This window comes from Dendrobates tinctorius, unplaced genomic scaffold (genome assembly GCF_039654945.1).
Source record: "Dendrobates tinctorius isolate UK_male_01 unplaced genomic scaffold, ASM3965494v1 ptg000030l, whole genome shotgun sequence".
In the NCBI taxonomy this organism is placed as follows: Eukaryota; Metazoa; Chordata; class Amphibia; order Anura; family Dendrobatidae; genus Dendrobates; species Dendrobates tinctorius.
The window spans coordinates 65,474,950-65,487,111 of NW_027361698.1; the positions used below are offsets into that span (position 1 = coordinate 65,474,950).

The 12,162-nt window shown below is 47.3% G+C and overlaps 1 protein-coding gene across 3 annotated transcripts in view; it reads right to left on the bottom strand.

Annotated features, from left to right (window-relative positions):
- The window catches only part of CLGN (calmegin), a 175,453-nt gene extending 164,267 nt beyond the window's left edge, over positions 1-11,186 (bottom strand). The window contains exon 1 of one of the 3 annotated variants that reach the window (XM_073572135.1): positions 10,834-11,186. In XM_073572135.1, the coding sequence (XP_073428236.1) occupies positions 10,834-10,992 (159 nt within the window). In that variant the 5' untranslated portion in view covers positions 10,993-11,186. The remainder of the gene's footprint in view (positions 1-10,833) is intronic. The other 2 variants (XM_073572134.1, XM_073572133.1) reach the window with 2 other exon arrangements.
- Between the last annotated feature and the right edge of the window lie 976 nt (positions 11,187-12,162).

The window sequence follows — 12,162 nt, forward strand, 5'->3', positions numbered from 1 at the left end:
GTGAGGTGCCAAGGGGAGAGGTACTAGAAAACAGGTATGTTTCTCCCCGTTTCACTTCATATGTCTCCCTGTACTGATGATGAAGCCAGTTTATTTCACTGTAATCCAGTCCTGGTTTCCTTAGTGATCAGCATGGAAAGGACTGGTAGTTCCCCCTCCACTAATTCAATCCAGGTTTTGGTTTCCTGACTGGTCCAGCTGATATAATCAGGAGGAGCTGGAATCTCTCAGTCTATCGTCTGCTGAGCTGGGAGCTGACACAGTAAGATAACATGGACTTGTTTGCTGTTATATAGGTTTATTTTGTAGTTAGCCTGCTATTGTTAGTTAGTGGCCAGACGGCCTTAGACGTTTTATTTCATGTTTGGCATGTGTAACATTGGATAACAAGTGTGCACAATAAATATGCCGTGTCCATATTGCTAGTCTGCTGAAGTGACTTCATAGCCACACGCTTGTGCCAAAGCAAAGATCCTAGCTGAGCTATCTATTCCCCACAAATGGTGTTTCGAATGCGGGCACTTGTGGCTGCTGGACTGTGACTGCAGAGAAAACGCTGTGTATGTCCTGGCTGAAAGCTTCTGCGCTTTTGAAGAGCCAAGAGTCCAGTAATATGGAGGAACTAGTGAAGCAGTTATTGCAAGCAAATGTGCAACAACAGCAGACTAATGCTTGCTTCCAGAAGGCTCTGGAGCAGCAACACCAGATGCAGCAAGAGCAGTTGGAGGCAATAAAACAGGCCTTGGTTCGGCAACCCCGAGATGAGGGAGACCGTGCACAAAGCGCTGCTAGTGCGCAGAAAGCCGTACAGAAGACTTTGCTTAAAATGACCGCAGACGATGATGTGGAAGCATACCTCACCGTGTTTGAACGTATTGCAGAACGTGAGCACTTACCACTGGACAGATGGGCTGAGGTAGTGGCTCCGTTTCTGAGCGGAAATCCACAAAAAGCCTATTACGATCTGAGTGGAGCGGATGCTATGGACTATATCAAACTCAAAGGCGAAATCCTGGCAAGGCTGGGAGTAAACACGTATGTACGTGCACAGAGAGTGCATTTATGGAATTTTGTGGAGCATCAGCCAGCCCGCTCACAAATGCATGATCTCATCCATCTAGTAAAAAAATGGCTGCAACCGGAGGCTTTGACGTCCGCACAGATGGTGGAGCGTGTTGTTCTAGACAAGTACCTGCGGTCCTTACCCGCTAAGATCCAGAGGTGGGTTGGACAGGGTGACCCAACTACCGCTGACCAGTTGGTGAATATGGTCGAATGCTACAATGCTTCTGAAAGCCTACTCCAAGGGACGTTAGCACCCCACTGGCCCCCCAAGAAATCGCTGGAGAGTCCTGCGAAACCTACTCCATCTTCAAAAGAAGAGAACGTCACAATGAAGGGTAGCAGACCTACAAAGGACTATGGAGGTGGTACGGGCTCACATCAAGCCAGCAGACCTCGTCTGGGATCTCCATCGAGGAGACAAGGGCCTATACAATGTTGGCGATGTCGCGGGCTTGGCCATGTAGCAGCTAACTGCCCAATGACTACAGAGCCAATGGACTGTAATGCTATGAGGCGTCATTCATTATATGTGCAGTCAGTCTGTGTGGCGGAGACCCTCACGGGAAATGAACAACACGTGTGCCATGTCGAGGTTGACGGTTATAGTGTGAATGCCGTCTTGGATTCCGGCAGTCAAGTAACTTTGGTACATGCCAGTTTGGTGGACTCTAGCGCCCTAACGAACTTAACCGTGGGCATTAGTTGCATCCATGGGGATACTAAGAACTACCCCACTGCCTGGGTTACTCTTGCCACGCCAGTAGGGACCAAAAGACATCAGGCGGCAGTCATAAAGTCTATGGGACACAGTGTAATCCTGGGGAGAGACTTTCCCTTATTTTGGGACTTGTGGAACTTCAAAAGTGGCATGAACCCTCTAGTTGAAGACGGTGCTCCGGAGCTAGCCCCTGAACCATTGCAGCAAGACGACGGAGAACTCATCTCAGAGGAAGTACTAGAATCTGTGGACTCTCCTCTGGCTGTGTATGCAGGCGAGGCAGACCAGCTAGGGGATGTTTTAGAAATGCCTGACCTTGAGGTGGCCCGTGGTAAGTTCGGGACCGCTCAGCACCAGGATCCTACTCTAGCAAGGGCGTGGGAAAACATAAAGGTCTCCGAGGGAAGACCATTGTACCCAGGGGTACAAAACGAGTTCCCACACGTGGCGGTGCAGCAGGATATGTTGTGTCACATAGACAAGGTGCGAGGGGTGGTGGTAGAACAACTAGTGGTACCTAAGTCCTTTCGCCCGGTAGTTTTGGAGTTGGCACATAAACATCCCTTGGGAGGACACCTGGCAGTAGAAAAGACAAAACACCGTATTCTGCAACGTTTCTTTTGGCCGGGTCTAGTGGGAGACGTGACCCAGTACTGTCGGTCATGTCCTACGTGTCAATTGACCGCACCTATGTCACATTTTAGAAGCCCCTTAGTGCCCTTACCAATAATAGAGGTGCCCTTGGAGAGGATAGCAATGGATATAGTCGGTCCATTAGTTAAATCTGCCAGGGGTCATCAGTACATTTTGGTAGTATTGGATTACGCCACGCGTTATCCCGAAGCAGTGCCCTTGCGGAATGCCAATGCGAAATCAATTTCAAAGGATCTGGTTAATATGTTTTCCCGCACCGGCATTCCGAAAGAGATACTTACGGATCAAGGGACCCCCTTTATGTCTCGTATACTTAAGGATTTATGTAAACTGCTAAAAATCTCCCATTTGCGTACCTCAGTATATCACCCTCAGACTGATGGTTTGGTGGAGCGCTTTAACAAAACCCTAAAGGGAATGTTGAAAAGGGTGGTGGATAAGGACGGGAGAGATTGGGATGCCCTACTACCATACCTCCTGTTCGCTATACGTGAGTTACCCCAATCCTCCACAGGCTTTTCACCTTTTGAGTTGGTTTATGGGCGGTGTCCTAGAGGCCTGTTAGATATTGCCAAGGAGACTTGGGAACAAGAGGTGACTCCTTATCGCAGTGTAATTGAACACATAACACTTATGCAGGACCGAATTGCAGCAGTTATGCCAATAGTTAAAGAGTGTTTAGAGCGCGCACAACATGCCCAAAGCACGGTATACAACCGAGCGGCAAAAACACGAGTCTTTCAACCCGGAGACAGGGTGTTGGTATTGGTGCCTACCATAGAGAATAAATTTCTTGCGAAATGGCAGGGACCATACGAAGTGCTGGAACGAGTAGGTGAAGTAAATTATAAGATACACCAACCAGACAAGAGAAAGCCTGAACAAATATACCACATAAACTTGCTTAAGGCCTGGCGGGACAGGGAGAGTCTGGTGGCAGGAGCTGCCCTTGAGGATGGGCCTCGAGGGGCACCACCTTCTAAGGTAAAGGACCCCCAGGTAGCTCCGCCAGAAGTGGGTATTGCAGATACGCTATCCGAAAGCCAAAAACGAGAGACCAGGGAGTTCATACAGAGGAACGCAGATATTTTCTCGGAACTTCCTGGCCGGACTCACCTAATTAAACATGACATTATTACTGATCCACAGGCGCGGGTACGGCTTAAACCATATCGAATTCCGGAGGCTCGGAGACAAGCCATTGCCCAGCAAGTGAAGATGTTAGAGCTCGGGGTCATTGAGGAGTCCCGGAGTGATTGGGCTAGCCCTATCATACTGGTGCCCAAACCCGATGGGACTATCCGATTTTGTAACGATTTTCGGAAAGTAAACGAAGTATCGAAATTCGATGCCTACCCGATGCCAAGAGTCGATGAACTGATAGAGAGACTGGGTTCGGCTAGGTACATATCCACTATTGACTTAACAAAAGGTTATTGGCAGATTCCCCTCACGGAATCAGCCAAAGAGAAAACTGCCTTTGTTACGCCCCAGGGATTATTCCAGTACCGAGATATGCCATTTGGGTTGCATGGTGCCGCAGCCACCTTCCAACGTCTAATGGATATTATCCTAAAACCCCATGGCCAGTATGCATCTGCGTACTTGGACGACATTATTATCTTTAGCAATGACTGGGACACGCATTTGTCAAAAGTACAAGCCATCTTAGACTCCTTAAAAACAGCTGCGTTGACTGCCAATCCCAAGAAATGTACGTTGGGATTGGAAGAGGCTCGCTATCTGGGATATAGCATAGGGAGAGGCGTCGTGAAGCCTCAAGCCAATAAAGTGGATGCTATTCAAAATTGGCCACGACCGGTAACCAAAAAACAGGTTGGAGCTTTTTTAGGGATCGTTGGTTATTATAGGCGGTTCATCAAACATTTTGCGACCATCGCAGCTCCTCTCACAGATCTTACTAAGGGGTCAGAAGCAGAGGAGGCCTTTCAGCGATTGAAAACAGTCCTCTGTGACCAACCAGTGTTGGTTGCACCAGACTTTAAACGGGAGTTTATTGTCCAAACAGACGCCTCTGGGGTGGGCCTCGGCGCGGTTTTGTCTCAAGAAGTAAATGGCGAGGAACACCCAGTGGCCTATCTAAGCAGAAAGCTTACAAGAGCAGAAAAGAACTACAGTGTAGTTGAGCGGGAAGCCCTGGCTGTGAAATGGGCCCTGTGCACCTTGCGCTATTATTTACTAGGTCGCCAGTTTAGGCTAGTGACGGACCATTCGCCCCTAACATGGATGTCCCGGGCAAAAGAAGGCAATGCACGGGTGACACGCTGGTTCTTAGCATTACAAGGGTTTAAATTTTCCGTTGAGCACAGGGCGGGCACAGCGCACAGAAATGCAGATGCGTTATCTAGAACGCACTGCTTGGTGACTCGTCGTGTCCGACCCCACGGGCTCGAACAGAGGAGGGGGGTGTGTGAGGTGCCAAGGGGAGAGGTACTAGAAAACAGGTATGTTTCTCCCCGTTTCATTTCATATGTCTCCCTGTACTGATGATGAAGCCAGTTTATTTCACTGTAATCCAGTCCTGGTTTCCTTAGTGATCAGCATGGAAAGGACTGGTAGTTCCCCCTCCACTAATTCAATCCAGGTTTTGGTTTCCTGACTGGTCCAGCTGATATAATCAGGAGGAGCTGGAATCTCTCAGTCTATCGTCTGCTGAGCTGGGAGCTGACACAGTAAAGGGGGTTTTACACTAAGCAATATCGCTAGCAATATCGCTAAAACGTCACTGGTTTTGTGACGTTATAGCGATATTGCTAGCGATATCGCTATGTGTGATACTTACCAACGACCGGCTCCCCCGCTGCTCATCGCTGATCGCGCGAGAATGTCCGGCTCCATTTCTCGTCGGGCGCTTCCTGCTGAGACTTCCTGCTGTGACGTCCAGCGACGCGTGGAGGCGGGCGGGAGGACGCAGGATCGCTGTGTGTGAATGGTAAGTATCGTGCGCTGCGTCGCTGCTGCATCGCTGTGAGATCTTTCTGTATGAAAGCTCACTAGCGATCATTTAGCGATGCACCAGCGATCCTGACCGGGTCGGATCGCTGGTTGGATCGCTGGTGCATCGCTAAATGTAAAAGGGCCTTAAGATAACATGGACTTGTTTGCTGTTATATAGGTTTATTTTGTAGTTAGCCTGCTATTGTTAGTTAGTGGCCAGACGGCCTTAGACGTTTTATTTCATGTTTGGCATGTGTAGAATCATAGAATCATAGAATCGTAGAGTTGGAAGGGACCTCCTGGGCCATCTGGTCCAACCCCCTGCTCAAAGCAGGATTCGCTAAATCATCCCAGTTAGATGTCTGTCCAGCCTCTGTTTGAAGACTTCCATTGAAGGAGAACTCACCACTTCTCGTGGCAGCCTGTTCCACTCATTGATCACTCTAACTGTCAAAAAGTTTTTTCTAATATCTAATCTGTGTCTCCTCCCATTCAGCTTCATCCCATTGCTTCTAGTCTTTCCTTGTGCAAATGAGAATAAAGTTGATCCTTCTACAATGTGACAGCCCTTTAGATATTTGTAGACAGCTATTAAGTCTCCTCTCAGTCTTCTCTTTTGCAAACTAAACATTCCCAAATCCTGCAACCTTTCCTCATAAGACAGGGTTTGCAGACCGGTCACCATTCTGGTCGCTCTTTTCTGAACTTGCTCCAGTTTGTTGATGTCTTTTTTAAAATGTGGTGCCCAAAATTGGACACAATATTCCAGATGAGGTCTGACCAAAGAGGAGTAGAGGGAAATAATTACTTCACGTGATCTAGACTGTATGCTTCTGTTAATACATCCTAGAATTGCATTTGCCTTTTTTGCTGCTGCATCACACTGTTGACTCATATTCAGTCTGTGATCTATTAGTATACCCAAGTCTTTTTCACATGTGCTGTCACTTAGCCCTATTCCTCCCAATAAATATGCCGTGTCCATATTGCTAGTCTGCTGAAGTGACTTCATAGCCACACGCTTGTGCCAAAGCAAAGATCCTAGCTGAGCTATCTATTCCCCACAATATATATATATACAGTTAGGTCCATATATATTTGGACAGAGACAACATTTTTCTAATTTTGGTTCTAGAGATTACCACAATGAATTTTAAACAAAACAACTCAGATGCAGTTGAAGTTCAGACTTTCAGCTTTCATTTGAGGGTATCCACATTAAAACTGGATGAAGGGTTTAGGAGTTTCAGCTCCTTAACATGTGCCACCCTGTTTTTAAAGGGACCAAAAGTAATTGGACAATTGACTCCAAGGCTATTTCATGGACAGGTGTGGGCAATCCCTTCGTTATGTAATTCTCAATTAAGCAGATAAAAGGCCTGGAGTTGATTTGAGGTGTGGTGCTTGCATTTGGAAACAGGTGAAACAAGCCATCCTTAAGCTGCAAGAACAGAAAAAAAACCATCTGAGAAATTGCTACAACATTAGGAGTGGCAAAATCTACAGTTTGGTACATCCTGAGAAAGAAAGAAAGCACTGGTGAACACATCAATGCAAAAAGACCTGGGCGCCCACGGAAGACAACAGTGGTGGATGATCGCAGAATAATCTCCATGGTGAAGAGAAACCCCTTCACAACAGCCAACCAAGTGAACAACACTCTCCAGGAGGTAGGCATATCAATATCCAAATCTACCATAAAGAGAAGACTGCATGAAAGTAAATACAGAGGGTTCACTGCACGGTGCAAGCCACTCATAAGCATCAAGAATAAAAAGGCTAGACTGGACTTTGCTAAAAAATATCTAAAAAAAAAAGCCAGCACAGTTCTGGAAGAACATTCTTTGGACAGATGAAACCAAGATCAACCTCTACCAGAAAGATGGAAAGAGAAAAGTATGGCGAAGGCGTGGTACAGCTCATGATCCAAAGCATACCACATCATCTGTAAAACACGGCGGAGGCAGTGTGATGGCTTGGGCATGCATGGCTGCCAGTGGCACTGGGTCACTAGTGTTTATTGATGATGTGACACAGGACCGAAGCAGCCGAATGAATTCTGAGGTATTCAGAGCCATACTGTGTGCTCAGATCCAGCAAAATGCAGCCAAACTGGTTGGTCGTCGTTTCATACTACAGATGGACAATGACCCAAAACATAAAGCCAAAGCAACCCAGGAGTTTATTAAAGCAAAGAAGTGGAATATTCTTGAATGGCCATGTCAGTCACCTGATCTCAACCCAATTGAGCATGCATTTCACTTGTTAAAGACTAAACTTCAGACAGAAAGGCCCACAAACAAACAGCAACTGAAAACCACCGCAGTGAAGGCCTGGCAGAGCATCAAAAAGGAGGAAACACAGCGTCTGGTGATGTGCATGAGTTCAAGACTTCAGGCAGTCATTGCCAACAAAGGGTTTTCAACCAAGTACTAGAAATTAACATTTTATTTACAATTATTTAATCTATCCAATTACTTTTGGTCCCTTTAAAAACAGGGTGGCACATGTTAAGGAGCTGAAACTCCTAAACCCTTCATCCAATTTTAATGTGGATACCCTCAAATGAAAGCTGAAAGTCTGAACTTCAACTGCATTTGAATTGTTTTGTTTAAAATTCATTGTGATAATGTCTAGAACCAAAATTAGAAAAATGTTGTCTCTGTCCAAATATATATGGACCTAACTGTGTGTATATATATATATATATATATATATATATATATATATATCCGCAGCGGATTTTTCCGCGCAGAAACGCTGCAGATACGCACTGTGATTTAGGGTATGTGCACACGCTGCGGATTCCGCTGCGTTTCCGCAGCGGTTTTGGCCGCTGCGGACCCGCAGCAGTTTTAGCTGCGGTGTAGAGTACCATTCAAATGAATGGTAAAAAAAAACTGCTGTGTAGACGTTGCGGAAAAATCCGCGCGGATTTGCTGCGGTTTTGAAACCGCAGAAAGAATTGACATGTCAATTCTTTCTGCGGAATCCGCAGCGGGTTCCTATCTCCACCATTGTGGAGATGGTGAATCCGCAGGACCAAACCGCAGGCAAAACCGCAGATAATCCGCAGGTCTTTTGACCTGCAGTTTATCTGCGGTTTTTGCAAAATCCGTGCGGATTAATCCGCAGCGGATTCTGCAGCGTCTGCACACACCCTTACAGTGCAATGTAAATCAATGGAAAAAAAAAAAAAGCTGCGCAGATGGTGCAGAAAAATCAGTGCGGAATTGCTGCGGATTTAAAAGAAGTGCATGTCACTTCTTTTGTGCAGATCTGCAGCGTTTCTGGACCCCTCCATGATAGAAATCCGCAGTGGCAAAAACTGCAGAAAATACGCACAAAATCCGCATCAATTCTGCTGCAAATCCGCACAAAATCTGCATAAAAACAGCGGCAAATCCGCGGTTGCGGATTCTGCCAGGAGATGCGGATTTTGTGCAGAAAATTCTGCACCACTTTTCCTACGTTTGCACATAGCCTTCCACTGCGGTTTCCCCCCTGCGGATTTGGTGACAGGGGAGATGGAAAACCGCACAAAACAAGTAACATGTTGCGTATTTTGTACTGCAGGAAAACCGCGCGGAAAAATCCGCAGCGTCTGCACAGCGGGTTTTTTTTTCAAGGCTACTGTACATCACAATGCGGATATGCAACGTTTCTGCGCGGTAAAATCTGCTGCGGATCCGCTGCAAATCTGCATCATGTGCACACAGCCTTACACCTCATTCATTATGAGGTGTAAAACCGCAGGGCAAAACCGCAGATAAACCGCAGGTCTTTGTCCTGCGGATTTACCTGCGGTTTTCTCTACAAAATCTGCAGAGACAAAAAACTGTGTGCACATACCCTAATAGAAACACGTCACCACTTCTGTATTTATCACCCACTCCTGGCTATGGCTCACAAATACTGACCAAATACTCAACATGTGCATGTGGCCTTACCATGTTAAAGGGTTCTAACAACCCCATTCATATGCTTATCATCAAATTTGACACAGATTTTGGAGCTGAATCTGTGTTAAATCTGACATGTGTGAACAAACCCTAACAGGGAGTAACAGAAGTGCAAGCCAAAAAAAGATTATGAAATAACAACCCCCACAAAGAATAGGCATAAATGAACAAATTATACCTCTAAACATCTTCTTATAGCCCCCTCAGAAGGGCAGGTGAAAACATTTTTAATTTTCAGGTGAACACTTTACTATGGTGTAGAATATGCTCCAATCTCACAATATGACAGCCAAACTCTATACATTATCTTTCACCTCCGGGACAAACTGCTGCAATGCTCCGCAGCCAGGCCATGCCTGCCTGGTGCTGCCAGGGTGTGAGGCATCATGTGGGTGTGGGGCACGGCCTCTTTGTCAGATCTCCTGTTCTGCCACAACGGTGCTTACAGCTCTAGAAAGGTTGTAGAAGTCTCCGAAGCAGTGATTGGGATACACCTGGCACACAATACTCTTCTATTGTACCAAGTCAATGGCAACCTACTGGTACAATTACAGGAAAATTGGCTTTTTGTGTAACAATTATGATGAAGTTATCATCGAGCTGCGGATAAAATGGTTTGCAGCAATGGCAACCCCAAACAGACAGGCTGATCAGGCTTGTATCCCATCCAGGCTACAAACCACCACCCAGCGATCGTCTAACCCTAGGCGATAACGCCAAGTTGTGCCAATGACGGTGTGGGGCGCGGATAAGTTCACAATCTGACACATGATGGTCACCAGACAGAACAAGAAGCCGCAGTATTAGGCCACATTCACACAGTCAGTCTTTGGTCAGCATTTTACCTCAGTATCTGTAAGGCAAAACCAGGAACATTCAGAGGAAAGTATAATAGAAACACGTCACCACTTCTGGATTTATCACCCACTCCTGGTTTTGGCTTACAAATACTGAGGTAAAATACTGAACGTGTGAATGTGGCCTAACCGCTACTTGTCTAGGAACCTTCACGGCAGACAGTAGGCGCGATGCCACAATACTGACACAATATTACCACAGCCAGAAGCCGCCATGTAGCCATCGCCACCAGCGATGTCCCTGAGACTACAGAGAAGGCTGGTGACCATTTCATGGTGATATCAGATCTTCCAGGCGCTGATGGATGATGAAGCTCTAGGACTGTAGCCATTACCTCAGACAGCCACACCAGCGGCAGGTCACTGGGGCAATGGGCCTGCTACATCCTCTGAGGGAGGTGAAGAGTGAGGGGATGGAGAGGCTGCCATAGTGACAGCAGGCATGTCGCCCACCTCCTCAGTGGGGCATCCTGCCCCTGTTACCACAGATGGTATATTGGTACCAGGTCTAGACAGAATAATGCACTGGCAGCATATGCCCGGCCCGCCCTGCCTCACCCACTGTCCGTGTATAGAGAGGGTAGCGCGGGCACCGCACTGGCTGCAGGGGGGTACTCACTGCGGGCAGGGATGACAGGTCAGCGGCCCGGTGTAATGAGGACGCTCCAGTGATGCCGGGAGATCTCCAGTAATAATCCTCCTCCTCCTGCTGCTCGGAGTCTGGGCGGGGGATGGGAGAGTGAGAGGAGGGCCGCCGTGTGGTGGCGGTACCGGGCATCACGGTGACTACTGCCGTCCACAGTGTATGTAATGGCTGCACTCTCTGCCCATCTCTCTGCTGTCGCCGTTTGTCCTATATCCATTTATCCCCACAGAGCATCTGCCCCAGACTCCCTATTACCTGCCTCTATGCAGGGCTGGTCATGGTGTCGGTGTGGCAGCGCAGCCCACCATCACTGTGACAATGTGTCCGGTCGGTCCCTCAGAGAGCTAATACCAAATATCCAGAAACGCAATGTTTATCACCGCAGCCATGTGGGCAAGGAATTTAAGTTGACGCGGTTAAAAACGTCAAAGCAGAAGCCGCTTCGGTAACTGCTCCATCTATGCGGTGTTTTCTAGGCGTTTTTTGTCTTGATCTTGAGGCGTTTTTTTCTTAAGTCTAAGGCTGTGTGCACACGCTGCGGATTTTGCTGCGGTTCCGCAGCGGTTTTGGCCGCTGCGGACCCGCAGCAGTTTCTGCTGCGGTGTACAGTACCATGATTCCCTATGGGAATCAAAAACCGCAATGCAGACGGTGCAGAATTTTCCGCGCGGATTATCTGCGGTTTTCAATCCGCAGAAAGAATTGACATGTCAATTCTTTCTGCGGATTCTCCTGCGGTTTGCCATCTCCTCTAATGAGGAGATGAAAAACCGCAGGGCAAAACCGCAGAGCAATCCGCAGGTAAAACCGCAGGTCTTTTGACCTGCGGTTTCACCTGCGGATTTTACAAAATCCGCGCGGATGAATCCGCACATAATCTGCAGCGTGTGCACACAGCCTAAGCGTCTCTTGAAGCCTGTAAACGTTACTTTGTGAGTGATTTTCTCACACACATTTTTTTTTTTAAAAGTTTTTCGCTATTACTAAATTTCCATCAGTGGGAAGACTACAAAGACATCTGGGCATCTTTTTGAACATTTTTGTAAGCATTTTTGAGGCCTTTTCATCTCATGAAGAGCTCGCATTTTATTCATTATTTAACACCTCCCCAACGTCCGCCGTACATGTACAGCACATTAGGAAGAGCGCTCCTGAAAACAGACGTATATGAACGGCCGACACAAGCAGAACTGGCAAAATCATCAGCGGGTGCCAGCTAGAGATCATAGCGGACGCCCTGTTGCCACAGCTGTTACCGATGCCACACTGATAGGGGCCACTAAACTCTTCTGATGCAACGAC